This window comes from Melopsittacus undulatus, chromosome 9, assembly GCF_012275295.1.
Source record: "Melopsittacus undulatus isolate bMelUnd1 chromosome 9, bMelUnd1.mat.Z, whole genome shotgun sequence".
NCBI lineage: Eukaryota > Metazoa > Chordata > Aves > Psittaciformes > Psittaculidae > Melopsittacus > Melopsittacus undulatus.
Window position 1 is genome coordinate 34,734,803 of NC_047535.1, and position 24,673 is coordinate 34,759,475.

Sequence of the window (24,673 nt, forward strand, 5' to 3'; positions counted from 1 at the left end):
AGTGATGGTGCAGATATCCTTAAAGGAATTTGGAATGAAAATGAAAGCTAAAATTTCCTTTTGTGCCCTCATTAACCTCTTCGTGCAAACCTGGAGACTTAAACATATTCTTGGGTATTTTTCCTTTCTGTATTGAGCTATGTGCTACACCATAAGAGAAGGGTATTTCTTATTACTGGTTTTGAGTGTCCAGCGTGGCCTGTAACTTTTACCGAGATGTAGCCTCCCAGTAAGTAAAGGCAAGGCTTCACTGGTGTGAGACTTTAAAGATCACATTCTTCCAGAAGTGTAAGTTCAACTTGAAACCTCTCCTAAGGAGTTAAACACCCAGCCACGATTGTCACTGTGCTCTGAAACCCAGCAGGAATGTGTGATTCATGACCTGCCCAAGGCTCACATGATGATGGCTTTGAGGGTTACTGTGTCCCCAGGCTCTATATTGAATATAATTCAGTGGGAGATGGCCAACACTGGTTTTGAACTGCAGCAGCTATAGGAATAACAAGTGGCAGGCTCTATGATGCTTCAGACTCAGAGCTTTTCAAAAGGGGCTTAATGATTCCAGCATTGGCAAAAGATGTATATACAGCTGAAATTATAGTTTGAGAAATTATTAGAAACTTACTTGCATGGTATGTAATTTGTGCCTGGAAATCCTATACTTTGAGGCAAAATCAAATCAGAAAGGTTGTCATATCCATGATTAGGAAACCAATGCTAAGATGCAGAAGAGGGTGGCCCATTTAAGTAATTGGTATGTAGCTGTTGGGTTATAGATGAAGACACTGGGGTTTGAGGGCTCCCAGTCATTCTGATGGTGGGCACAAGCTGGGAGAGGAGGACTGAGGAGGTCAGGATCTGAACTGGAGCTGATGGTGCTTAATTTGGTGGTATCTTCCCAACAAGCTGCATCTTGAGATACCTTACCAGAGTTAGCCAATATAATTACAGGGTTAAACAATAAATAATAGCAGAGGCAGAGAAGAGCCAAGAGGTGTGTTTGGCAGAAGGCCCTTGGCTGCTGGAAATACTGTGTCATAGGCACGGGTACTGAGCTTTGCATTCAGATAGCAAAGCAACTTGTTCCACCCTTGAGATCGGCATTACAGTGCAAACCAGAAGCTGCACAGGGGGAAATGGTTGGTCAACCTCATCTTCCTCACGCAGCGGTAGCGTGCTCTGCCCTCTGGATGTGTGCAAGCTGCTATGCCGTGCAGCATGCTGCAGAAAAAACCCTCCTGTTGCTGGCATTCACCTTAAGTGGCCAAGTCCTTGTTTTTCCCTGATAAACCACCTGAGCAGGCATCTGTGCTGGGAATATCGGACTAGCATGCCCACTGACGAGCCAAAGGTTTCACTCTGGCTGAGTGTGTGGCAGAAAAAGGGCCTGGGTGGATGAAAACAAGCAAAGGCTTCAGCCCAATTCTGTGTAATGGTTTGTTTGCATAACGTGTTGGGATTTGGGTGGATCCCAAAGCAGTTTGCAGGGTGGGTGCAGTGTCCTTATCCCGGGGCACCGACCGTGTGCACTGGGGAGGGAAGGGGAAGTTTTCCAGCTGGAAGCCATGGAGGGTGACACGCCGAGGAAAATGAACCGCTCAGTCTGTGGTGCTGGCCAGGGCAGAAAGCCCCATGGGGCCGCCTGTGTGTGCCGAGGAGGTGGCCTGGGGCTGGGGTGAGGCAGCCGTACCCTGAGTCATCGCTGCCGCCTCCTCCGGTACCCGGAGCCCATGGTGACCCCGTGCCGCAGAGCGCTCTGCAGGCTGCCCGGCGGTGCCGGATGCGTTGTGCAAGAGTAGGTGGGTGACTGCAGCCATCACCACCAGCAGCTGTTAGCTCAGCCTTTGCATGCTTAATTGTTTTGTCCTGCCCAACTGATCGTGGTACAACAGGTCCTGTTTAAAGTGTAGATGCAAACAGCCATAAGTGGGTTGCTGTGGAGAGGTGGTACTGTCCTCCCTGTAGGAGTAAGCAGATTGCCTTCAGGGGTTCCCACCAGGGCCGTCCACCTCAGTCTCACGAAGCTGGGTGATGCTTGGTGAGGTAAACACAGCGCTCGGCTCAAGTGAGTCATCTGCTGCAGAGCTGTCATGGGGATGTATGGGAGGGTCATTTTATGTAGGGGCATGGCCATCTTCCACCTTTGGGAATAGTGACTTTCTTCCAAGTTCCCTGCTCTGCACCAGTGTAAAACACACTTAAGTGTTTAATCTGTGGCAACAGTGAAAAAGGAGGTTTTTATACCATTAACCTTCTCTCTTCAGCCTGCTGTGTAAAGACAGTGCCCTTGAAGGTTTGGAAATACTCTTAATGTAGAGAGGGGAGTGCTGTTTTTTATGGGCAGGGGACAAGTGCAGCTTGGTGTGGAAGAAGTGATGCTGAGCCCTTTGCAGAATGGAGAGGGAACCTGACATGGGGCTTTTTCCAGGAAGCACAAGAAAGAACCAAGAGGAGTTTAATCTCACCACAAACAACACACAAAAATGAGTTTTCACAGCACTTCACAAAGCTGTTTATTAGCTGTATGGGTATGATTTTTAACAATACATGACAAAAACTGAAATTTGCTGCCATGTTCCCTTACTAAGTGATGGCTGCTGGGCAGCCTTCCAACGGCAGGCTATGGGGATTTATTCTGATGAGCACTGAATTAGCCCTTCAGCACCCCATAAATATAAGGCTCAGGGGTAGGTGAGTAAATGGAGACCCAGAAGAGGAGCATGGTGGCTCCTCCGGGGTGGCTGGAGGTGAGGATGAGCCACGGTCCCTGCTGTTAGCAGCTGTCTCCTGCCCGAGGAGCGGAGCTAATGCATCTCTTGGCACGGCTCGCACTGAGGTTGCCTCAGAAACCTTTCTTAGAATAAACTCTTTGGCAGAAGCAGGGAGGAGCAGGCGCTTCTCAGAATGAATTGCATCTGCATCATGCAGCGCCGCTTCCTCTTTTTCAAATTTCCAATTGTGGACGGTCAGCATCGCCCCCATGTCTGAGATTTAATGATATTTGCTTTACAACAGGGACTTTTCCAACTTTACCTAGAAAAAGAGCTAACCCGAAACCCAGCACTTGTGGTTAGCCAGCTTCCGTCAGTGGCTTTACTCACTTCATCTGTTAAAGCAGAGGAAGCTGCAACTGTGACGGGAAGAGGGAGCTGACTGCACACCAGGATCCCGGTGCCTCCGCTTGCAGGAGCACCACAGCAGACAGTGCATAACTGCATTGGTATGTGAGGTGCCAGCAGCCGGGAAGGGCAGAGGGTGCAGGATAAGGGACACGCAGGGGAAAGGATCAAGGGGGAGCTTTCCCTTCACAGTTCACTCAGTGCTTCTAAAGCACTACCAGACCCCCAGTGAAGGATGTAAGGCTGCATCTTTAAAGGCACCCTGGTGTTCAGCTAAAGTTCAGCAGAAACTAGATCATCGAGATATAAATCTTTTATTGAACCCTGAATAGAAGCTCTCTGCAGAGGCAGCACTGCTGGCAGGCATGGGGCTGGGAGCCGGGCTGGCTGCCGCACACTGGCCCAGCGGGCTTGTCAGCAACTGACCTTTCTGCATTCCTGCTTATTTCCCTTCTCACCAGCTCCACTTGAGGCATCCTTATTTATTTATTTACAAGAAAACATCCCCACAGCATCCCTCGCTATGGCCGAGGATGGGCAATTGGGGGGAAGTCTGCATTTACACAGGCTGGTCACATCCAGGTTCTCGAGCTTCTCTCTGTAGTGCCTGGGGGGGTTGTTGTAGGAACAGGCTGAAGGTTTCCCATGCAGAGCCAGAGCGAAGAGGTTGTGAAATAGTGCATGTGCAGAGGAGGAAGAAGTGTGCCCCTGCGTGCTGGTGACATCCCTGCTGTCCTCTCCAGAGAGCTCCCACAGCTACCATAGGTCAGCAAGCACTGATGCCTGTTTTACCTGCATCGACGCAGTTTTACCTGTCTGTCCCCATGGCTCCTCACCTGAAGGTGTTTGCCCAGGCTGTTTGCATGGACATCCCCCTCTTGCTGGGTGGCAGCTTCCATGTGAATCTCAGGCTCGAGTTGTGCCAAGAAAGCTACATGAAACCTGAATGGGAGCGCAGGTTTCATGTAGATCTGTGAAGCCTGCGTCAGGTCCAGCCTAACGACCTGGGCTGGAAAAGTGATGTAGTCCTTCCCTAAGCCTGTCTGCACAGAATGCATCAGGACTCAGCACGAGTATTGCCAGTACCTGCCTCAAAAGTGAGCCTTGTCCTCACTGGAGGAGAGAGGGCTGCCCAGAGGGCCGTGAGTCTTGTCTCCTTTGGTTACTGTTCTCCTTCCTCAGCTTGCAGAGTTCACACGGAGTGTTTTGGGGTTTATTCTTTCACCATTGCTATGAGAACTAGAGAGGTGTTTTGTTGTTTTTTCGAGTGAAAGCCCAGATTTCCCATACTCGAGTGACTTCAAGAACTGGGGCTTTCAGAAAACCCGTTGGTATGAAACTTCTGAGGAGCCTGCAGCTGTCAATGCTGTAGTGCTTTCTGGTTTGATTTCACCATCCGAGACTGCCCGTCGCCTTCCCTGCCCGTAATGATCAAGTTGCAGCCCCTGCAGCAGCTACAGCATTTGCTTATATTGTAATGTTAGAAAATGTTTGGTGTATGTGTTAATAAAATGCTGCAGGTAAGGAAGGGTTGGTGTTTCCAGGTCTTCCTCCCCTTGTATCCTTCATCCTTCATAAGGATGGGCCTGGAAGCTTGGAAAGCTCAGTTCTTTGGAAGTAAGTAAAATAGCAGTATTTCTACAGCAAGGAAAGAGTGGGCAGGAGCTTCAGGGCTCTTGTGCCTGCCTAGAAAACCTACATAAGACCAGAGGGTCCAGGCAAACCTGCCAAAATAAACTGCAGTTTAGTCTAATTCACCTTGTCCTTGGCCTGGAGGAGAGCAGGGAAGAGAATAGCAGTTGGTTTAGTTTGTTTTCCCTGGGTGGGGAGGGGAAATACTTTGGGGAGGAGGTGCTGGACCTGAGCACAAGTGAAGAGCCTGCCCTCTCTTCCCTAATGAGGATTTTACTATGCCTGGAAAATGCAGTGAAATGTTGCCTGTTACTGTTATTAAATCTTAATTACGGGCCTGTCATTTCCTGAAGTCCAAAATATTTTGGCACTTGTCTTCATAAAGGCATATTTTTTGGTACATACATTTTTTTTTCTTTTATTAGCAGAAACCATCTGCCCTGTAAACAGAGATCAGGAGAAAGCCTTCCTGGCAGTTTTGCATCATGTGGGAATCCTGTGGTGTGCTGCATGGGAAAGGGCCTGCTTTCTGCCTTTTAATCTCAGCAATAGTAAACTCCAAGCAGATCAGAAGCAACTCATTTAAGATGATGAGTCTTGGCATCTCATCTGAATTACAGAAAGGATATGACTATAGCTCTATAGAGATGCACAACCCTGATTTAAGCAGGATGCATGCTCCTGGGAATGAGTGAGCACAGAAGGGAAGCAGAGAGATGGGGAGCGGGGCTCAAATCAGAGATTTTGTCAAGAAATGGCAAAAAGCCAGAGTTTGCAGTGCTGTAACAATAAGCCATAGGTTTGTGAGAGAACTCAGCCAAGGGCCTGGCCAGGACAAACTTTGGTCGCTGTTAATCAGTGATGCTGATCTGTCTTTGGTTTGGGATACTGTTAATCCAGTAGCCCATTACCATTTCATCTGGTTTGTTTAAAATACTACCAGCTGTTGCAGTGTCACCTATGAGAGTGCACACATCCTTATCTCATCCAGCATTTGTTTGACTTCCATTTCAGAATCTCCAGTGTGGGAGGAGAACCAGGCTTGATAGGAAACCAGTTTGGTGTTGAAATTTAAGGTGTTAAGATGCAGGGTGCACCCCTCCTCCTCTTTTGTGGCTTTCTATTCTGTTCCTGCTTTTATTTTTAATATCACTGGCATGTACATGAGTGTATGCGTGAGCCTCTGTGTACATATTGATACAACTGAACACGTGTCCACTGAAGTTCCTGACTGCAACTTAAACATGGAATATAAAAGAATTTGTATGCCTGAATGAAAGCTATTATAAGCAGTTCATTGTAACTTAATCTTTCCCACATTTGGCCTGATCCAGCAACTCAGAATATGATTTTTCTTTTTTTCTTAAAAAGGAAGTATTTCAACTATGAAAGTATTTCCAGGTAGAATGTTCATTCTTTCAATAGCAAGAGCAGCCAAAGTTTGCTTGACCAAACATGCAAACCAGCTTTATCAGCAGAAAATCAAAATCACAGAATAGTCAGAGTTGGAAAGGACCCGAAGATCATGCAGTTACAACCCCCCTGCCATGGCCAGGGACACCTCACACTAAACTATGGCACCCAAGGCTCTGTCCAGCCTGGCCTTGAGCACCGCCAGGGATGGAGCATTCACAACTTCCCTGGGCAACCCATTCCAGTACCTCACCACCCTAACAGTAAAGAACTTCTTCCTTATATCCAATCTAAACTTCCCCTGTTTAAGTTTGAACCCATTACCCCTTGTCTTATCACTACAGTCCCTAATGAGTAGTCCCTCCCAGCATCCTTATAGCCCCCCTTCAGATACTGGAAGGCTGCTCTGAGGTCTCCATGCAGCCTTCTCCAGGCTGAACAGCCCCAACTTTCTCAGCCTGTCTTCATATGGGAGGTGCTCCAGCCCAATCTTCAACAAACACAAATTAAAAGACTTTAAGATGGCAGCAGATTGACAGCACTGGAAAATGCGTGTCCAGACATGAAATCTGGGCTGGTTTAATGTCCGGTGTTCATGTATTACACTCAAGTGTATCTGAAGAAGAAATGGCTGGGGAGAGTGAGTTGCTGGAAAGGAAAAGCCAGCAATAAGCAGCCGCAGTTTTCAGTAGTTACATCTGAAGTGCCTCATTGCCTCTAGCAGGCAATTTTGCAAACTTTCCAGTAAGATGCAAATGAAAATAACTGCAGAGCTTGTGTATGTGAGGGATGTCCCCGGGTGGTATTGAAGAGTGTCTGCACTCAGCTGCTCGGGTGCAGGTTTTCATTTTGCAAATGCTAATTGTGAACTCGTGTCTGATTCTCAGGAGAGAAACCTGGACTGGTTCCCCCGGATGAGGGCCATGTCGCTTGTGAGCAGCGACTCGGAAGGGGAGCAGAATGAGTTGAGGAACTTGCAGGAGAAGTTGGAGTCCACCATGAAGCTTGTGACCAACCTCTCTGGCCAGCTGTCAGAGCTTAAAGATCAGGTAAGGCAGAGCTGGCTGTAAACATGTGGCTGTGCGCTGCTATGGGCAGGACAAAGGTCCTGCAAGCCTCCTGTATGAACTGGTATTTTACAGCTCCTGCAAAGCCATGAAGAGCTTCTCTAAAGTAGCTCATGTTTAGGAAAGAAGTGAACAAGCGAAGTGCCCTTCCAAAGCCCTGTACCACAGCTGACCTGCCTGCAGTGTGAACCGAAGTGGTGTAGTCCAAAGTAGCCGCTACAAAAAGGAAAAACTTGCTTTACAAAACTGAAAGCTGTAGTTAACTTAAATCAGTCCTTGTTGGTGCAAGGAGCCTGTATGTATGTGGTGGTGGTGGTGGTGATGTTGTGACAGGTTTTAACCCTAATACCAGTAAGTCAGAGGCTGTGATATTGACAGAAGCACTGACTTACTGCATGGACCTCAAAACCCACTGAGAAACTGGAGAAGCACTCGAGTGGTTAGCTCACACTGGTCTCCTCCGTGCTGTCACTGTGCTGCTAATGCAGATAACAATTTGGCTGCTGGCAGACTTAAGACTGCAGCACAGACAGGTGTACCCACAGAGATATTTTGCCTTGCAGCATGTATTGCTGCTACTTAACACCTGAATGCTGTATTTTATTGGTGCAGTAGTTTTTCTGCCCCACGAGTTAGAGGACTCGTGTTAACTTTTGGCTTGTTTGGGGCTCGTGGGGATTGTTCCCGGCCCAAACCTAGTGATAGCTTTGTGAAAGCCACAAAGGCAGCAGGGCTTTATTTCATTGTTGTCTGTACAGATTACAGCCTAACTGGAAGTTAAAGGGAAAATGCTGTTGCCTGCCCTGGCAGGAGCTGTTTGTGGCGGCAAAGTGACTAGCTGCTTATCTTTATGGATTAATAACCTGAGCCAGATGGTTCAATTAGTTTAGTTTATATAGATATTGGCACTGGATAAAATTAATTGCTGACTTACACATGATGGTATCCTGGGGCAGTCGATAGAAGTGCCCAGGGCAGAAATGGCCAACAGATTTGGTTCGTTATCTCTTCAGATGTGATCTGCCGACTGTAGCACAGTTGGCAAAGCTCTCTCCAATACTAATCGGATTCCTGCTTCCCACCTCTGCTCTGGGTAGGCTGGGTTTCTCTGTAAGCCAGTTATCTTTATGGAGACATGAGTCTCTGGAAGCTAATATTGACTGAGATCCTGGCTCTCTGCCTTCCGATCACGCTCTGTATTTCTGATGGAGCTGGGCCCAACACCCCATGGAGCACAAAGAAGGGATTAACATGTAGGACTTGGAGCAGAAAACCTTGGTGCTTTTTACTGTAATTAGTTTTCAGACACTGTGCCATGGACCCCCTTGCTCTAGTTGGTTTTGAGGCAGTTGCTCTTTTGTCTGTGCTTTAATACTTGCTGGGCAGTGGTTTTGCTATTTTGCCTGGAAACAATTATCCTGAAGCATGTGTCTTGCATCTTCTTGTTGAAGGGTCTGACTCAAAGTGCTCTGCAGTCACCAGAAGTCTTTCCATCAGCCACAGCCAGCTCTGGATCAGAGAGCGTATCTTCCTGACGCTTGCAGCTCTTGGCTGACCAAGCGCTAAAACCCCTTCTCACTCTTTGTGAAAATAAGAATGAAGGACCTAGCTTTTAGAGAGCTATTTGGCTGTAAAAACAAAAGAGGAAACCAGCTTCATTAATGTTGTGATAGCTTTTAGGAATTCCCCTAAGTACCATTGCAGAGAGCCCTGCTAAAGTTGCAGGTTCTCCAATTATGGGACAAAACCAGTACATCCCCCCTCCCGATCAAGAACTGTCTCCAGGAAAAGGAATTAACTCAGGGAACTTTAATTTGTATTTATTTTATTGTAATTAAATAAAGGGAAAACTTCTTATTCATTTGCTTTTCAAGCTCGTTAGGTTTCTGGGGACTCTAATTGTTAGAAACCGAAATCCAGTGTGCCTGCTTTCACAGAGTACTGCACCAAGAGCCATTAAAATCTTGATCGCTTCAATTCTGTGCGAAAAGATTACAGCATAATTGTCTGCAACAGCAGGGGATTAGATGTAATCATCCAGAAGCCCTTCCCAGGGCCATCCTCCGATGTCAGTAAGCTTGAGGCATTTCTAATAGACGTTGGCTCTGTGCTCAAGAGAGTCCCCTTGCACTGGGTGGACCCTGGCCTCCGTTGCCACTGAGGTGACTCAGTGCTGGAGCTGCTGCTCAGGTTGGCTTTACTGGTGGGGCTGGCGTGTCTGTGTGTGCGTGCACAGTTGGTGTCCTGCTCGTGCACTTGGCACATGCCCTGCTCCCTTTCCTGCTCTTAACTCCAACTCACCCATAACCTTTGGAACAAGGCAGCGTGTGTCTGTGCTGTTGTATGGTTATCGGAGAGTCCAGCTAGACTCAGATGAACTTCAGGTCCCTTGGTTTCATTTTTTAATCCCATCAGCATTATTCCTACAGCTGACAGCTCCCCTGCACTATGTTGTGTGTAGCTTTTATTGCCTTTTAGATGCAGGTGTACAGTCACTGCAGCCACAAAGCTTTTCAAGAGGTTCACTCTCTAGGTAAACGCAATGAAGTTTTCCCATCTTGCAGCCCAGTGCCCTCTAGACAAGCATTAAGCATCTTGCAGGATTAATAACGTTCTTCATCAACATTGCAATTGAATGTCTCTGTCTGCTTTATGCTTGGTTCCTGTATTCTTCCCTTTTAAAGGGGGTTTGTCTTTTACATCAGGGTGCACCATCCCTTTATCTACACAGCATGAAAACAGGTATTATTTTCCTTGCTCTTTTTTTTTCTCATTTTTATCTCATGTGGCCCTTGAACCAGTTGATTGGCTGTGTGAAATCACGGCTCTTGGTTTGCTCAGTAAAGCTAATTAGTGTCAATGGGCATTTTTTAAATGAAGTCCTCATTGCCTCTTTGTATTTCCAACTTGGGGGTTAGCTTAGAAGCTGTTAAAAAAGGTCCCAGTTGGCTCAGCAGGGAAGTAGCTTGTATGTGTGTCTGAGACTAGAGAGCAGTGGAAAGACCCCTCTCCTCCTGCTCCCATTTGCCTGTGAAGGGTTACAAGCCCTCTGAAAACAGACTTCCAGAAGTGTGGTACAGAGGGCTGGGAGCTGGGAACTGACCTTGGGGGCTGTCGTCATCTTCCTGGAAAGGTGAAAGAAAGAACAGTTCTGGCTCCCCTTGGGTCAGGCGATGAGCAAGGCACTGGGCTGCACTCGAGTTTAATTATGGTTTCAAGAGGAGTTATTGTATCTCAGCCCTTTTCCTGGTGGTTAAATGAGTCTAATTATACACAGCAGGCCTGGGTGAAAGCAGTGGTGTGTGCAGGGCTGCTCTGCCCAGGAGCCCTTGGGGGTTGCTCAGAACTGTATGGTTTGACCAGCTCCTTTCCCTACAATGAACTCCAGGCCCCAAGGCCAGCCACTGGCTGCCCAGCACACTGGGGTCTGCTGCTCCAGAGATGGGAAGACTTCTTACTGTCACTGAAACCAAATGCATCCAAGTGCATGTTACAAATGAGCTGAATGTGTGAGCACGCTACCCCCCATCCTCCTCGAGTTTCTACCGCAAGCAATTATATCAGCTGACATTTGTCATTAAATATCCAAAAGCTGAAAAAATGAGATTGCTGATATAGATGCTGCAGGAAAAGCCTTGCAGGAAGCTTAGTTAATTCTCATAGAGAAAAATACTCTAAATCCTATCTTATGCTTGAATGAAAAATTACTTTAGTGGGAAGTCAGCCAGGATTTCTGGTGCACGGGCATGCTGCTGGAGTCACCAGGATGTGAGCACAGCCCCTTATGCACACTGTGTTGATGCCACTGTGAATCACTTGCAGTGGTGTGATTGTACATTTGTTTGTTGCTTTGAGGGTATGGGGGCTCTCTCTGGAGCCCGGGTGCCCAAGCAGGCAGTATTGGGCTCCCCTCACCCCAGTGGTCCAGGGGCAAGGCTCTGTTCTGGCATCCTCGGCAGGGCTGCTGCAGGCCAGGCCACATGCCAGCATCTCTGAAGCTGAGGAGCTGTGGAGAAAGGGTGCAGTGATCCAGCTGTGTGCTGCTGGAGACTGCCCATGCCGGAGTCATTCCGTACGTGGCGTGTCAGCTTACACAAGTTGTCAGAAGCCTCCCAAGGGTTGAAAAACCCCAGAGTGGAGGATTGGATTGTGGCCGTTTTTCACTATCAGTAATAACAAATGATCCGTTTTTAGGTCACGACTGCACTAATTAGGAGAAACGTTATTTTATCTGATGGGAAGCGCTGCCAAAGATAGAGCTCTCCGGCAGTGAGGTGGTTAACCTCCCGGCCCTGCCTTGCCTCTTGGCTCCTGGCAGATGGGAAGGGATGCTGGCTCGCTTCTGGTGAGAGCGGGACCACGCGAGTCTATTCCAGCAAAGGCAAGGGTATTCCCAGCCTCACTTGAGGGTTCGCCCCTTTTTTCCGCTCTCTGCGTCTCATCTGCCTCATACATTGGACCGGTTACAAAGAATTCCTAACGGGGGAGGCTTCACAAGCTGCTCTCTCCACTAATTCCTGCTGGCTGCCTGCTGTCCAGAGATGTTTCCTTGCTATACAGTAGCCAGCCACCCCAGCAAGTTGATGGGCATCCCCGATGAGTGCACGAGACAGCACCGCAGTTCCCTCTTCCACAGCGGACAGAGGGGTGTTACTTGTAGAAAGTGGGTTTCAGAGTGAACACAGAGCACAAGAGGCCCTGGGCGAGCACAGGAAGTGTCTAGACCTAATGAGCAAACTCTTTGATTTTCCAGATGACAGAGCAGAGGAAGCAGAAGCAGCGCATCGGCCTCCTCGGCCACCCCCCACCCATGAATGTGAACCTGCAGCAACCAGCATAAGTCAGAAAGGCCACTTTACCCCTTCTCGCAACAGCACGAGTAATGCTAACCCAGAGCTCAGACCCGACCACTGAGGCTGCTTCTGTGTACGTTCAGTTCATCTTGTAAATAACCTGTTTTTATACTATATGTATATGACTGCTACTATATAAAGTCTGGGGCATACGTATTGTAATTAGAACTGTTGGCACAGGACGGAGGTTAAACTTTGTGCCAAAACTATCAAAATTGCCTTTTTCTTGGAAGGACTTAAAGAGAGCACCTGAATTGCACTTGAAAAGAATATTTGACTATGTGACATGTATTTTGTATTTAAAAAAAATATAGAATAGCTAGTATTTATGTTTTTATACAATTGTGCAATATGAATTATGCAATCACAATATATTTGTAACTCCTGAATGTCCTAAAGGGAGTGCACATCTTTGAATCTGGTGTGTTAGTACAATGTAATAAATGGTATAAAATTACAGGTGTAAATGAGGCTGCTGCAAAATTGTGTAACTGGTGATTTTTCATACCCTCGGACATTTTTGTACCATGTGTGTAAATATCTTGCAATGCCATATTTGTTGCCTCTTCCTCCCAGAGATAACACTGGGAATCTGTGAGCTGTTAAATTGGTATCAATGAAAGCTACACGTTACTTTAACGCTTCCAAAGGAGGAAAGCAGGAGGTATTTTTCAAGTGACTTCTTCAAAATACTGAGGCTAGAAGAGCTCAGATACCTGTTTTTTTAAATGCTAAGATTTCTTAAAGGGAACTTTTTATGCAAAAAGAAGTTTGGGATGAGGATGCACTACTGGTGAGTGGGTGCAGTCTCCTATGGGCATTTTGTGCTACGACACCTAAAACCTATCACGAGGCTGGCCAGGCTTTGCATTCTCAGTGTGTAGGATCCTTTCCCTTTATTTTTTCATTAGAGACCTATGTGCCTGCTAAAGCTTTAGCAAACAGGCATTGCACCGACTGAAACACAACCTATCCCGTTAGGATTGTAGCTGAGCACTGACGTGTGTAATGCTTGTGAGAGAGCCACTGGTTTGAGGTTGGTCTGTCCTACTCCTTCCTCTCTATCTCTCTCCCTCCATTCAGTCACTTTCTTTGGTTTCTGATTCTAGAGAGTATGAAAGGAAACTTGTTTTGGGTTTTTTCTCCAGTCTGTTGCATAGTTTTATACATGGACCTCATTTTACAAAAGCTGACTTCTCTGCAATACTGTCTACAAAAAAAATAAAAAGGAAAAAAAAAGCTACAAACAGAGCTATGAAAATTTGTAAATGCATAAATATAGGTATTTAAATAAATGATGCAAAATACTCTACGGTCAGAGGCTGCTGGTGGTTTGTCTCCCCCTCCAAGGTGCCGTGCGGTCGTGTTTGCTGTCGCGAAAGCAGAATTGCCTGAGCCTGGCAGGTAAGGATGGTCAGAAGAGCAGGAGGGGCAGGGGTTGGTTTTGTAGTACTAGAGTGAGTCCCTACTCCTCCAGTAGCAAGAGGCAGTAGTGTCCCAGCAACCTCGCTTGTGATCACTCCATTTGGGATACTTCAGACTCTTGCTACACATGTTTTAGGCTTCACATCTCCAGACCGGAGTATGTGAGAGTTAAAAATACCACTCCAGCTCCAAGTATCATGTGCACAGGAGTGCTGCTGATGATGCGTATTTGATTAAGATGTAGCAGGAACTACCTGGTACAATTAATCATCTTTAATCTGGGAAGTGCACACAACTGTCTGAAAAGGGTGCGTCTCCCTGCCACAAGTCATCACAAAACGTCAATGTGAGTGCATCTAAGAGGGGTGGGAGGGAGGGAGAGCAGCCTGGGCAGCAGCCTTCGAACCAGAGATTTATTGGTGGGATTTTGACTTCTTAATTGCATGTAATTTCTCTACCTATCCTGGTAAATCTGTCTTCCTCCCCTCCACAGCCACTGGCTCCCAGCAAGGTGTATGCAGAGGGAGCGTGATGGATGCGACTGCCATCGGGGTTGTGCAATGAAGGAGCAGGATTTCATTTTCCCTGAGCAGCAGAGACATGTATCTGACTCACTCCTTCCCTTCATGCCATCCTGGGATAAGCAGACACACACACATTTGTCAGGCTTCCCGGAGCCTCAGCAAGTCAGGTGAGAGGGAGGAGGCTGCAGCACAGCCTGAGAGGGCACCTGTATGAATGTGCAGTGTTGCTTCACCTTTACCTTAAAAAGGCAGAAGTCTCTGGTGCTTCAAAAGGCACACACCCCAGTGTGTGCAGTGATCCGTGTGAAAGTCAGCTGTGCAGAACCTGGTGCGTTCCCATGTGGTGGTTCCTTCCCTGGAGATGTGGGGACATGCAAAAAGTGATAGCTACAGCTGCAGACCTGCATCTGAGGCACAAAGCACAACCACAGCCCTGATCGCAGACATGGACTGTGACATGGGGCAGGTGGGTTGGTTTGTGGGGCTTTGTCATGTGGTGATGTGGAGGGTTTCTATGGTCACACTTCTTCCCCAGCACAAGCAGTCTGTATCAGTTCCTGGTCAGCAGCGGAAGCTTTCTCCTATCTTCCTGCCCTCCACCTGCAAACAGGGTGATAATTTCTGCAGAGGTTCATTATTGCAATGACATTTCATGCATAAGCATCACACACTTTCACATTTTTTCTTCTTTCATTATTTGGTCACGACTTTAGGAATTTTCTTTCTGGATTGGATCATTCTGGATGTGCTGAACCTCTCTGCCTGCCACAGCCAAGGAGGCTGGCAGCATTTTGACTCTGCAGCTTCTAAGGCTAAATGCCTGTGTAAGGGCTTTCCCATTCTGGACTGAGATCTGGTGTCTCATGGCAGCTTGTCTTTGATCTCAGGGAAAAGCTGTGTGAGGGATCTGTTTAAGGACCACATTTTAGGTGGGTTTTTCTCCACGAAAGCTGAATATCTCTTGAAATCACAAAAAGCTCTATTCATAATCTGTGGGGAAAAAAAAACCCACTCAAAAACCTGCGATGAGAACCTGTGGTACCTTTAGCTTCCTTAAGCTAGGACCCAGGAGGCTGAGCATCACCTCAGAGAGATGCTGTAAAATCAGGTAGATGGCTCTCCCTGCCCACCTCTGCAGAGAGGTTTCGCAGCAGTACTTCTTGGGGACATCAGAAATTAACTGAACATGGGGAAGCCTTTGGAAGCACTGAGCTTGGTTGTTTACTGGGTGGAATAGCTATGAATATCACAATATAACTTCAAGGAACAAAACTGGCACTTGCAGACACCAATAAGAATGAACTGGGCGAAAGAGTGGACTTTGCTCCCAATGGGAGCCCGCATGTGGGGTGGCCGGGAGGAACCGGCTCCTCCCAGAGCCAGTGACCTGGTGATGGGTGGAGAGCAAGGGGAGTTGGTTAGGCAGAAGCCCTTGGAGAATGTCCATGAGTGACAGCGTGCCGCCAGAAAGCATCGATGCAGCAGGAGAAGGTGGCTCCTTCCTGGTATATGGCAGTGTCGATATGTACAGAACGTGCCTGCTGTGCTCCAGCTGGTGCCCCTAGAGCCCTTCTGGAGGGATTCTGGTTTGGTGCCACCTTCAATAAGAAACAGTGTGGGCAAGCCAGAGGGGGAAAGCATGAAGGATTTCTTGACTGGGGAAAAGGTGAATTGTGAGGAACTGGGATTGGGTAGCCTGGAAAACGGAAGGAAGGCAAAAACATGTGCTATCAGGCAATGCTTGCTGAGGACTTAAGAAGGAACTGATCAGCTGAGCTCAGGAGATTTGGGCCTTACACAGTGCAGAGCTTATGGGCTCTAAAAGCACTTCCCTGATGTCCAGTAAAATTAATGATTCGGTGACACTGACAGATGGCAGTTAGTGTAAGGATTAGATCGAAACCAGGGAGTTCCCATTTGTCTTGCATGCACCTGAGATTTTCTTTGGTATCAGGTTCCTTTAAGCAGGATTGCTGTGTGCTAAAGTTTGGGAAGACAATTACTTTGTCTTTTATATAAGGACTTTCGTTTGGAGGTGAAAATGAAAGTGACCTTCCGAAGGGGAAGGAACAAAAAGAATCTACCAATCTTGCTAATAATGGGAAGTCCTAGAGGGGAAGAATCTCTGTGTATTCTTCAATTTGCATGAATGGCTGAGTCTGTGGATGAGAATTTTCTTCTCTAATGAAGCAGGTGACATGCTAATCAAGGCAATGCAAATAACTGCTCTGAAAGCACAGCCCTGGCACCGCGGCCCCGAGACCGCCACAATGGCAAATTCAAGCCTCAGCTTCATTCTGCAGCAAATTGGCAGAGGGCAGGACAAAGGAGCTGGGATTACATTCTCTGTGCTCGCGGCGGGGACGCGCGATGGGGCGCGTGTGATGGATACCTCGTTACATAATGGGGTCTTGATTGATGCCGTGTTGGGAAAGTCATAATATAGCTCCGTATAACAATTCAACTTGTCTCCCAGAATGGGAAATGCTCCTACACACATGCTTAATAGGGTTTCTTTAAATTGCCCATTGTATTTCTGAACAAGAGAAACCTATTTGGAGTACTTTCCCTTTTACGTTTCCAACATAAGCAGCTGAAGACATTGCCATGTGTGTTCTTTGCACTCCTGCAGCCCCCCTTGCCATTTTCCCGGGCAGCTGTACGATCACCCAAAGCGAGGTGTTAAAGGGATGCCTGTGAACTGTACCCATGCCAAAACATCCAGAGCAAGCACTGCATCAAGTAGCTGCTACAACACAAGACACAAAGGGGCCGTAAGCCTACTGATGACTGATTTGGGTGGCTTTGTTTTAATTGGAGACTGCCTGGCTCTGAGCTGCCTTGACCAGGTTCTCACATGCCTTGATGGAAGTTCAGTCCCAAACTGTGAATTTCCTGAACAGTGAAGAGCGAAACCTTTACATTTACCATGGAGCATTTAGTTTTAGAAAGAGACCAACCCATGTTGCTCATCTTTGAACTTGGTCAGTACAGGATGTTGATATTTGGAGTAAAATCAGTACAAATACTCCAACAATATCAAACTGCTATTTTCACTGAGACATGAGGAATAACCTCTGAGGAGATGCTGTACTTCTCAGTCCAACTTTTTATTTGCTACCTTTCCGACCTTCTTTCAGACTAAACATGTTAATGAGCTGAATGTCAAAGCCACCCACAAGTAAACCGAGTTGTCCCATCCAGTAGGCTAATGTTGATTTGTTTTTAGTAAGTAGCAAGGATGCTGGAAAACCCCTATAAAGATTTCATTTTTACCAAAAAGTACCAAAAACTCCACCAGTTTTGCATCACAAAGTAGTGGTTAAAGTAAAGATTTGAGTAAAGCAGCATGTCTGTGGTTTTTGTGGGTGGATGGATCTCGGAATGACTCTCAATCTGTCAGAGGGGAGATCTGCATGTCATCTCTGCATATGACAAGCAAAATCTGCAGTGACAAATATCTTTCCAGTACCTGGCTGCGTTGTGAGCCTCGTACCCCTCCTGCCATCCATAACAGTGAAGTCTTGTCAGCACATAGCATATGAACCTGTTTTTTTTTTTTTCATTTCTAAACTGAGACAAACTGAGGAAGGAAAGCCAAATATGGGGCAACCACCACTGCCAGTGTGCTTAGTCATACAGAAAGTCAACTCTGGTATGCACTCAGACAATACCAGGCTGGATATTTGTATTAGACCAGGTAGCCCACCTTTGGCATGCTCTCATGAGTTTTTGTGATGCTTCTCTGCTGCAGGTGTGTGAGTGGGCAATGTGGAGATGAAATTATGTAAGGCTGGAGGGGAAGAAAGGATGAGCACAATTCTTGTCCAAATCAAACTCAATCTGGGGAAGTCCAACCATGGATACAATTGGAATTACACATAAGCAAGCTTCCAGAAAGACAACAGATAATACTAATTTAGACCTCAGCTGCTGACAGGAGGATGCACAAAACCTGCAGCACTACTCTGGATGTGATGAGGCCATAGTGACAGTGCAATCCCAGGACCCCAGCTGATGGAAGCTGTTGCTGCAGCTCAGCTCCGCTGGCAGCTGGAGCCTCTTCCTCCTGTGCTCAGGTCTCCATGGGAAAAATGGAAGCAGTTTGAGCTGGTGCAACATGGGGAAAAGGTCTGAAATCTCACAATCAATCACAAGATGGGAAACCCACCCTGTGCCCAGGCAAAGTCACAGTCCCAGGATGCACTTACGGGCTGGGTGGAAACAAGCTGGATTAATTGCCTCAAGGCAGGTGCTTCCCCATGAGCACCATGGAGTCAGAACAGCCAGACCCATTTCAAGTCAGCCTTTCCATCCGGAAAAGCCATCATCTGTCTCTTGGCTTTTTACCTATTAGTCCTTCTCAGATGGCTCTTGTCACCCAGACACCCAGTCCTTCTTTGCCCCCCATTCTCTCTGTTGTCACACTTTGGGAAAGACTTTGCAGCTCTCACTTATCCAGAGCCCTTCCATTGCCTGGAGCTGGTACCCAGTCCTAAAGGAAAGGGCAGAAGCGAAGCCTGTTCCCAGGGCTTACTGAGGCAACGGGTTTGTTTTCACTTTCCTTTTCTAGCGCTAAGTAAATACACAGAACACCAAATCTGAAGGCAGCAAAGACTGGAATTGCTTATCTGTTCCATGTGTTTCAATATGACTCTTAAAATAGTGGAGATGCTGTGTTATGATTTCCATTTCACTTGTGTCCATAATACTGTTTTTACTCAACAGAGATGGAAACACAATCTGTTAAGTCTGTAAGAAACTTTTACTTATGAATGATGGTAGCAAACATCGCGTATGATTAAATTACAGCAAGAAAATTACATCTCCTCAGTGTTAGCATACCTGAAAGTAGCTAAAAATTGTAGTTTGCCTCTATTTACACACCATGGGAGTTTTCACATCAATTTAATCACAGGATGATTCATTATTCATAAACCAGTGAACCATTATAATGCAGCAGCACGACTACCTGCAGGATCCAAATCAGAGTATCCCCCAACCAACAGTTCCTGGGTTCAACCCTGTTGCTAATCTGCCCCACATTTTCAGGAACATGATCTTCCCATGATGGTAAACCTGGAATAGACCTTTGCAATGTGTCCCAATGACTGCCTTTACTGTAAATGTGCTTTTTGCCTTTAGTTTGGATTTTTGCAGCCACTGGATCTCATTCAAGGATGAAAAGTCACCTCAACAGCTAGGAGATTTCTGCAAAGACCAACGTGGATTGTGTCTGCTTAGATCTAGAGCTGACAAGAGGATTAAGCTGCCTAAACCCAAAATGCAGATCCTTGGAAATCCAGACTCACCCTGAAGACATCCCCAAACCTACGGCTGCTCTGTGACTGGAAGAAGCCAGGACAAGAGCTATGGAAAACCTCAAAAAAGCAGGGCTAGACAGGCAGGATGAGTCATCCGCAGGGAAATGCTGCTGATGGGCTCATCCTGAATGTGCCTCCAGACATCCTGCTCTGCTACATCAAGGAGTCTTTCACCTGAAGGTGTGTGTTTGTGGCTGGCAATGAGAGCTTGCTCTTTTTTCTCCCTAAAATCAGGAAGTGGAAGGAAGAGAAGGAAATGGTGGCCTCCAAAGCCTGCTCTATGTAAATGTTGGGAAGAGAGATGGAAAGGCAGGTTCCACTCAGTGTCTTTGATGTCAGTGCTATCATGGCTGTTCCTACGTTTCTTTGTGGCTCTGTGAAGACATTCTGCACAGAGCCAAGAGCACCAGCAGTGCAGAGGATATGTGGGATGGAGTGCCTGAAGGAAGGGGACCTGGCTTGCACCCCCTCAAGCAGAACAGTCTATTTCTAAGGACATGCCCTAGCAACTAACAACCAGTCCTCAACCATACCGGTGAGAAATGACCATCGAGACGTTCTCCTTGTTGTACCCTACCAGCTCTCTCTGAAGAGCAAACAGCAGGCAGCTCTCAGGTTTGTCAGGAAAGGTTTGGAGTGTTCCAGCCAGAAGGCTCTAACGCAGCAGAAACAGGATGAGCTCCTGGGTGCTGCAGGCATGAACCAAGGGCAAGTATTACAGGATACACTGACCTGCTTGGGGAGTTTGCGCTAACGCAGGTGAGGATCAGGCTGAATGGGGTTTCATGTCAAACAGTTCATGCTGATTCAGACCATGTGCTCACGCTTAGAGCCCTCTCTGGCAGTGACCAGCTGAGAAACTTGTCAGTATGCTTTCCCTGTCCAGCTCCTAAATACCTATTTATTGCTATCCATGGCACAATACAGGTTTGATGCCTTGCCTGTGTCCAAGCCCTCAACACACCATGTGTGTGTGATCTGATCAAGCGCACATTTTAAGAGCCTGGGCAGGGCCAGACACATTTAAAACGTGGAGGGTCCCAGTGCTGCAGGGAGCCTGGGCCTGAATCATTAACATGAGAAATACTTTGGTTGGTGCCTGCCTTCCAAATAACCATTTCTGCAGCCAGAGCAGAACTGAAACTGTTCTGCTTTGCATCTGGTAGCATTTATTGGACTGAGGAGACTGATGATAGCACTGGTAGCACTCCAGGAAGCAGACCTCTTTGCAGTTAGTTTTAGTGAATATTGAATCAAAATATTTCCCTGTTGCCTGCATCAGGCACGGACAGCAAGGCTGCTGCACCCCAGGGCACTGTGCTACCTGATCTTCTCACCTAGGTAGCAATGAAGTGCTGTTACAGGGCTCAAAGGAGTACACATACAAGGAGGGATGAAGGAGCCCCTATCTCAGGGGTAGCTTCCCAGTTAGAGAAGTAATTCTTCTTTACCTGGAAGGACATGACTGAAATCTTCCCCAGGCATGAAAGGACATTCCTTCCGGTTCCCACTTTGGGAGTGCTCTCCCACTCCCACTGGGAGTGCTTTGTGTGGCTCTTCCATGCTGCTGCCCAGCATGTACTGTGGTTTACTTCCCGCCTCGCCCTGGGCAGGGCTCCCAGTCATGAATCACTGTGGGAAAAGCAGCCCCGGACCATGTCACGCAGTGACCAGAGGCTACACCTCTGCCATCCACTGCAAGGGGCTCTCCTGTCTCTCACATATAACCCATTGACTGCTTAGGAATTGAGACCCCACACTTGGGGCTTGAGTTGGTGCCTACAAGGTGAGAAATGAAATGCTCCTATTTTTGTTTTTCAGACCTCTGTTGAGCCTAGTTCCTAGTCTTTCTGTGGGTTCGGTACTCAGACTGACAGGAGAGTAGGGAAAAGTCTTGCTCCTCACCCACATCCTCACCCTAATTTCAAGCAATCAGAATTGTAAAGCAAAAGGGAAGATTATATGCTTGTAAAATACCTACAGTGCTATCCCCCAACCTCTCTTCCAGATTCTTTCTTTAGGAGAGTGGGGTTATATCAGCCTATGCCAAAACACAGATTTTATAAAGTGGAAAATTAGGTAGAACATTAAATATTCCTGAACCAAAAAGCCAGAGGTGGTGCATGAAATCATGCAAGAGCAAGCTGGGCAGACAGAATGAATCAGAGGGACCAGTGACAACATGGAGGAGGAAAGCCCTTCTGGCATCCAGCCAGGATGAGGCAGTGCTCCTATTGCATGCATTCCCGCAGCATCCTGCCCACCCAGCCTGACAAACCCTTTCAGTCAATAATGAATAACAGTGGGAAGCTGGCAACCAACGTCCTTCATCTGGTGGCTCAGCCGTCTCGTTTGGGGTGACTATTAAACACGCTATCTGAAAGTGAATTGCTCTCAAATTCAGAGTTACCACGTTTCAGCTTGCACAGGACCTGTGATTCAAGTCTGTCATATACAAGTAGGAAGTATGCATGATGAATAACCATGTATTAACAGATGAGAAAGACAAAGTTGCCACCTTTTCAGCTTGAAATGCCCTCAAGCACACAGCTCCACTGCTAATTGGCGCTGAAGGCAGAAGCAGGTATGGCCCCTTCATTGCCACCCCAGTGCATGAGCTGCTGCAGTCACCTTCTCCAGTAGCAGGTTAAATTCAGCTGCCTCTCCCTGCTGATTTGGTTAGGCTGTACATAGCTGCTGGCCTGGCTCTTAAACCTTCGTACATCATGTTTACTGTAACTATGGGATGACTGATGTCTATAAACTATTGTACTTGCATTACAATCATTACTACACGGTTGTTTCGGGGGAGAGTAACTAAATTTTTAACTCAAAATCAAGACAGAACTGATACAAACCATTAACACATTAATCCCAAATATATCACAGTCTTTTAAGATATATATTGATAAATACGCATATGCCTTCTGGGGTGGGTTATGAAAGGAAAGGGCCTTTTCTGCTCTGCTTGTGCTATTAGAACATAAGGCCTGGCCTTGCGGGCTGTAAGGCACCGCAGGGCTGTCCCCCACAGCAGCAGTGACCGTAAAGGTTAAGCCTGCCACAGACTATTGCACCCAGCGGCACTGCTTGGCTGGTCTTTGCAGTCTAATTGCCACTGACCCCGTGACAATGAGGTAATGTCTCTGACTCCTGGGTCAGATAAATACCGCTCATTTTATAACCACCAGAAATGTTACTGAAAAACAGATACGAAACAACCAAAAGTCCCATGATCAGTAGAATATAAACTTTACTACAGCTGTTACTCCTGTCCTTCATTTGAATGCTTAGGGTTTCCTAACACCCACTTAGGAGTCAGAGCCTTTGCCCAGCCTCCTGCTGGGAATGCTTCCCTGCCAGCCTTTGCCTCAGGTGGCCTCACTGAAGCTAAGAGATAAAGGTAGGAAAATGCGCAAGTGGAAGGATGCAATCAGTAAGAAACAACAAGTGTCAAAACAGATTTCTAAACCCCAGCCACCAGAACAACTGGGACAGGAATTTAAGCAAACGAGCTGTGCCAGGGACTGACAACCATGAGCCCTCATACAGGTTCAAGGGAACTGGCAAAGCATCCCTGAACACAAGTTCAACACTAGCCTTAGTAGGCTGTGGGTTGTAGTCCTGATGGTGTGGCCACGGTTTCAGCCCAAAGTCCTCATTCCTACCTCCCTCCACCCCATTTTAGCTCTGTAACAACCAAAGCCTTTGAAGATAAATGCTTGACGCCAGAGTGACGATGAGGACTTTGCCCCCTCCCAAGAGCAGGCGTAGCACCAGTGGGACATAGGCATTGATGACCATGGGTGCAAGACAGAGCTGCACAGGACAGAGATAACTCTTGCTCCAAATCCATCCCTCTACCACCAAACTCCTCTGAGTCAGCCTTGTCCTCCTCTGCTGGAAAAGAGGCCATGCTGCCCCCAGAGAGATGGGCAGGGGGAATTTCATGGAAAGCTAAAAATTGTTATTCTGGACTAGCAAAGCAGCATTTCTCCCCATTGCCTCCAGAGCTGCAAACACTCTCCAGCACCTTCTGCATCCTCAATGCTGGGAAAACTGGGGTTAAGATAAACCCTGCTGCAGAGACATGTGCTCTGTGTGTGGTTTTACAGACTTGAACTTCTGCAGAATAAACCCTGAAGTATTTAGAGAAATTAACCCAGAATTACTTCAATAGTTATGCCCTGTTCCTTGATACATTCTTATTTTATACAAAATAAACCCAGTGCTGCTGGTTTTGCTACTATTCAGATTGGTTCTACTCATCTATTCTGCTTGACCTTTGCTTTCAAGAAGTTGGGGAGGGTTTTTCTTAAGCTCTTGAATGATGTTAAGGTGAAAACTAGTTTTGCTGTTCTTTCCCTATTGACAGTAATTCTGGCTTTTTAAGTGTTTAACTTAAATTGTGGAAGTGTTTATTGTATCTTGCTGTACTGTCCCCTAACTGTGCACATTCCATATGAAATACAAAAGCTGCAGGATGATTTCTTCTTTCCCTCATGTTAGTTTTCAGGCCACATTTTAAATGAACTTTTTTCCCCTCTCTCTGGCCATGACTCAGCTATGTTAATTTGCACTGGTCTGACACTGCCTATGAGCTGCACAGGAAAATATATATATCTATATATATTCATATATATTCTATATATATATATTTATATATAAATAAGAAATAGTCAAATATTTTATAGACCTTTTCTGTCTCTCTACTCCTTTCCTGTACTACCAATTTCTTCTCCACAAACGTTTCAGTGGGAAGGGAGATTCCTTGCATGGGATGTTGAAGGCTTTTGCCACCTCCCTGCACCGGTGCTGCTGGAATTTGGATTTGCTGCCTCTTGCACTATCAAAGAAGTTTCCTGCTCAATACAAAGATGCACAACTGATCCACTTTCTGTGCAATTAGCAGATGTAAACAGTTTGCCTTCTTTAGGTACCAATAGCTCTAGAGAAGGAGTTTCACACTACATCAACCCTGGTTTGTTTCAGCTGTCCAGCACTGTTCACTATTAGTCACTTTGCTGGCTGTAAGGCACCAGGTACTGCACAGAGGTGCTGAGATCCATGGTGAGTCTGAGCACAGCTGTGCCAGATCTGCCTTGCTTCCTTCTGAATATGCCACTGTCACAAGAGCCACCAATTCTAGTCCCAGAAAATACCTGTATTATAAAAAAGTGGTTATCAAAGAGAAGAACTGGTATAATTCAACATTCCAAATGTATTTGGAAAACTTACAGTAACCATTTGCTGAAACACTTTAAAAGAAATCCTGAAAGTAAGTGGCCCCACATAGCACTAAACTTCCTTTTTCAC

At 46.7% G+C, this 24,673-nt stretch overlaps 1 protein-coding gene across 5 annotated transcripts in view; it reads left to right on the top strand.

Annotated features, from left to right (window-relative positions):
- Positions 1 to 13,396, top strand: part of ITPR1 (inositol 1,4,5-trisphosphate receptor type 1) — a 163,489-nt gene extending 150,093 nt beyond the window's left edge. For all 5 annotated transcript variants that reach the window (XM_034066017.1, XM_005149436.2, XM_005149437.2 and 2 more), the window contains 2 exons: positions 7,052 to 7,213; positions 11,985 to 13,396. In XM_034066017.1, the coding sequence (XP_033921908.1) occupies positions 7,052 to 7,213; positions 11,985 to 12,071 (249 nt within the window). In that variant the 3' untranslated portion in view covers positions 12,072 to 13,396. The remainder of the gene's footprint in view (positions 1 to 7,051; positions 7,214 to 11,984) is intronic.
- The last annotated feature ends 11,277 nt before the right edge of the window (positions 13,397 to 24,673 follow it).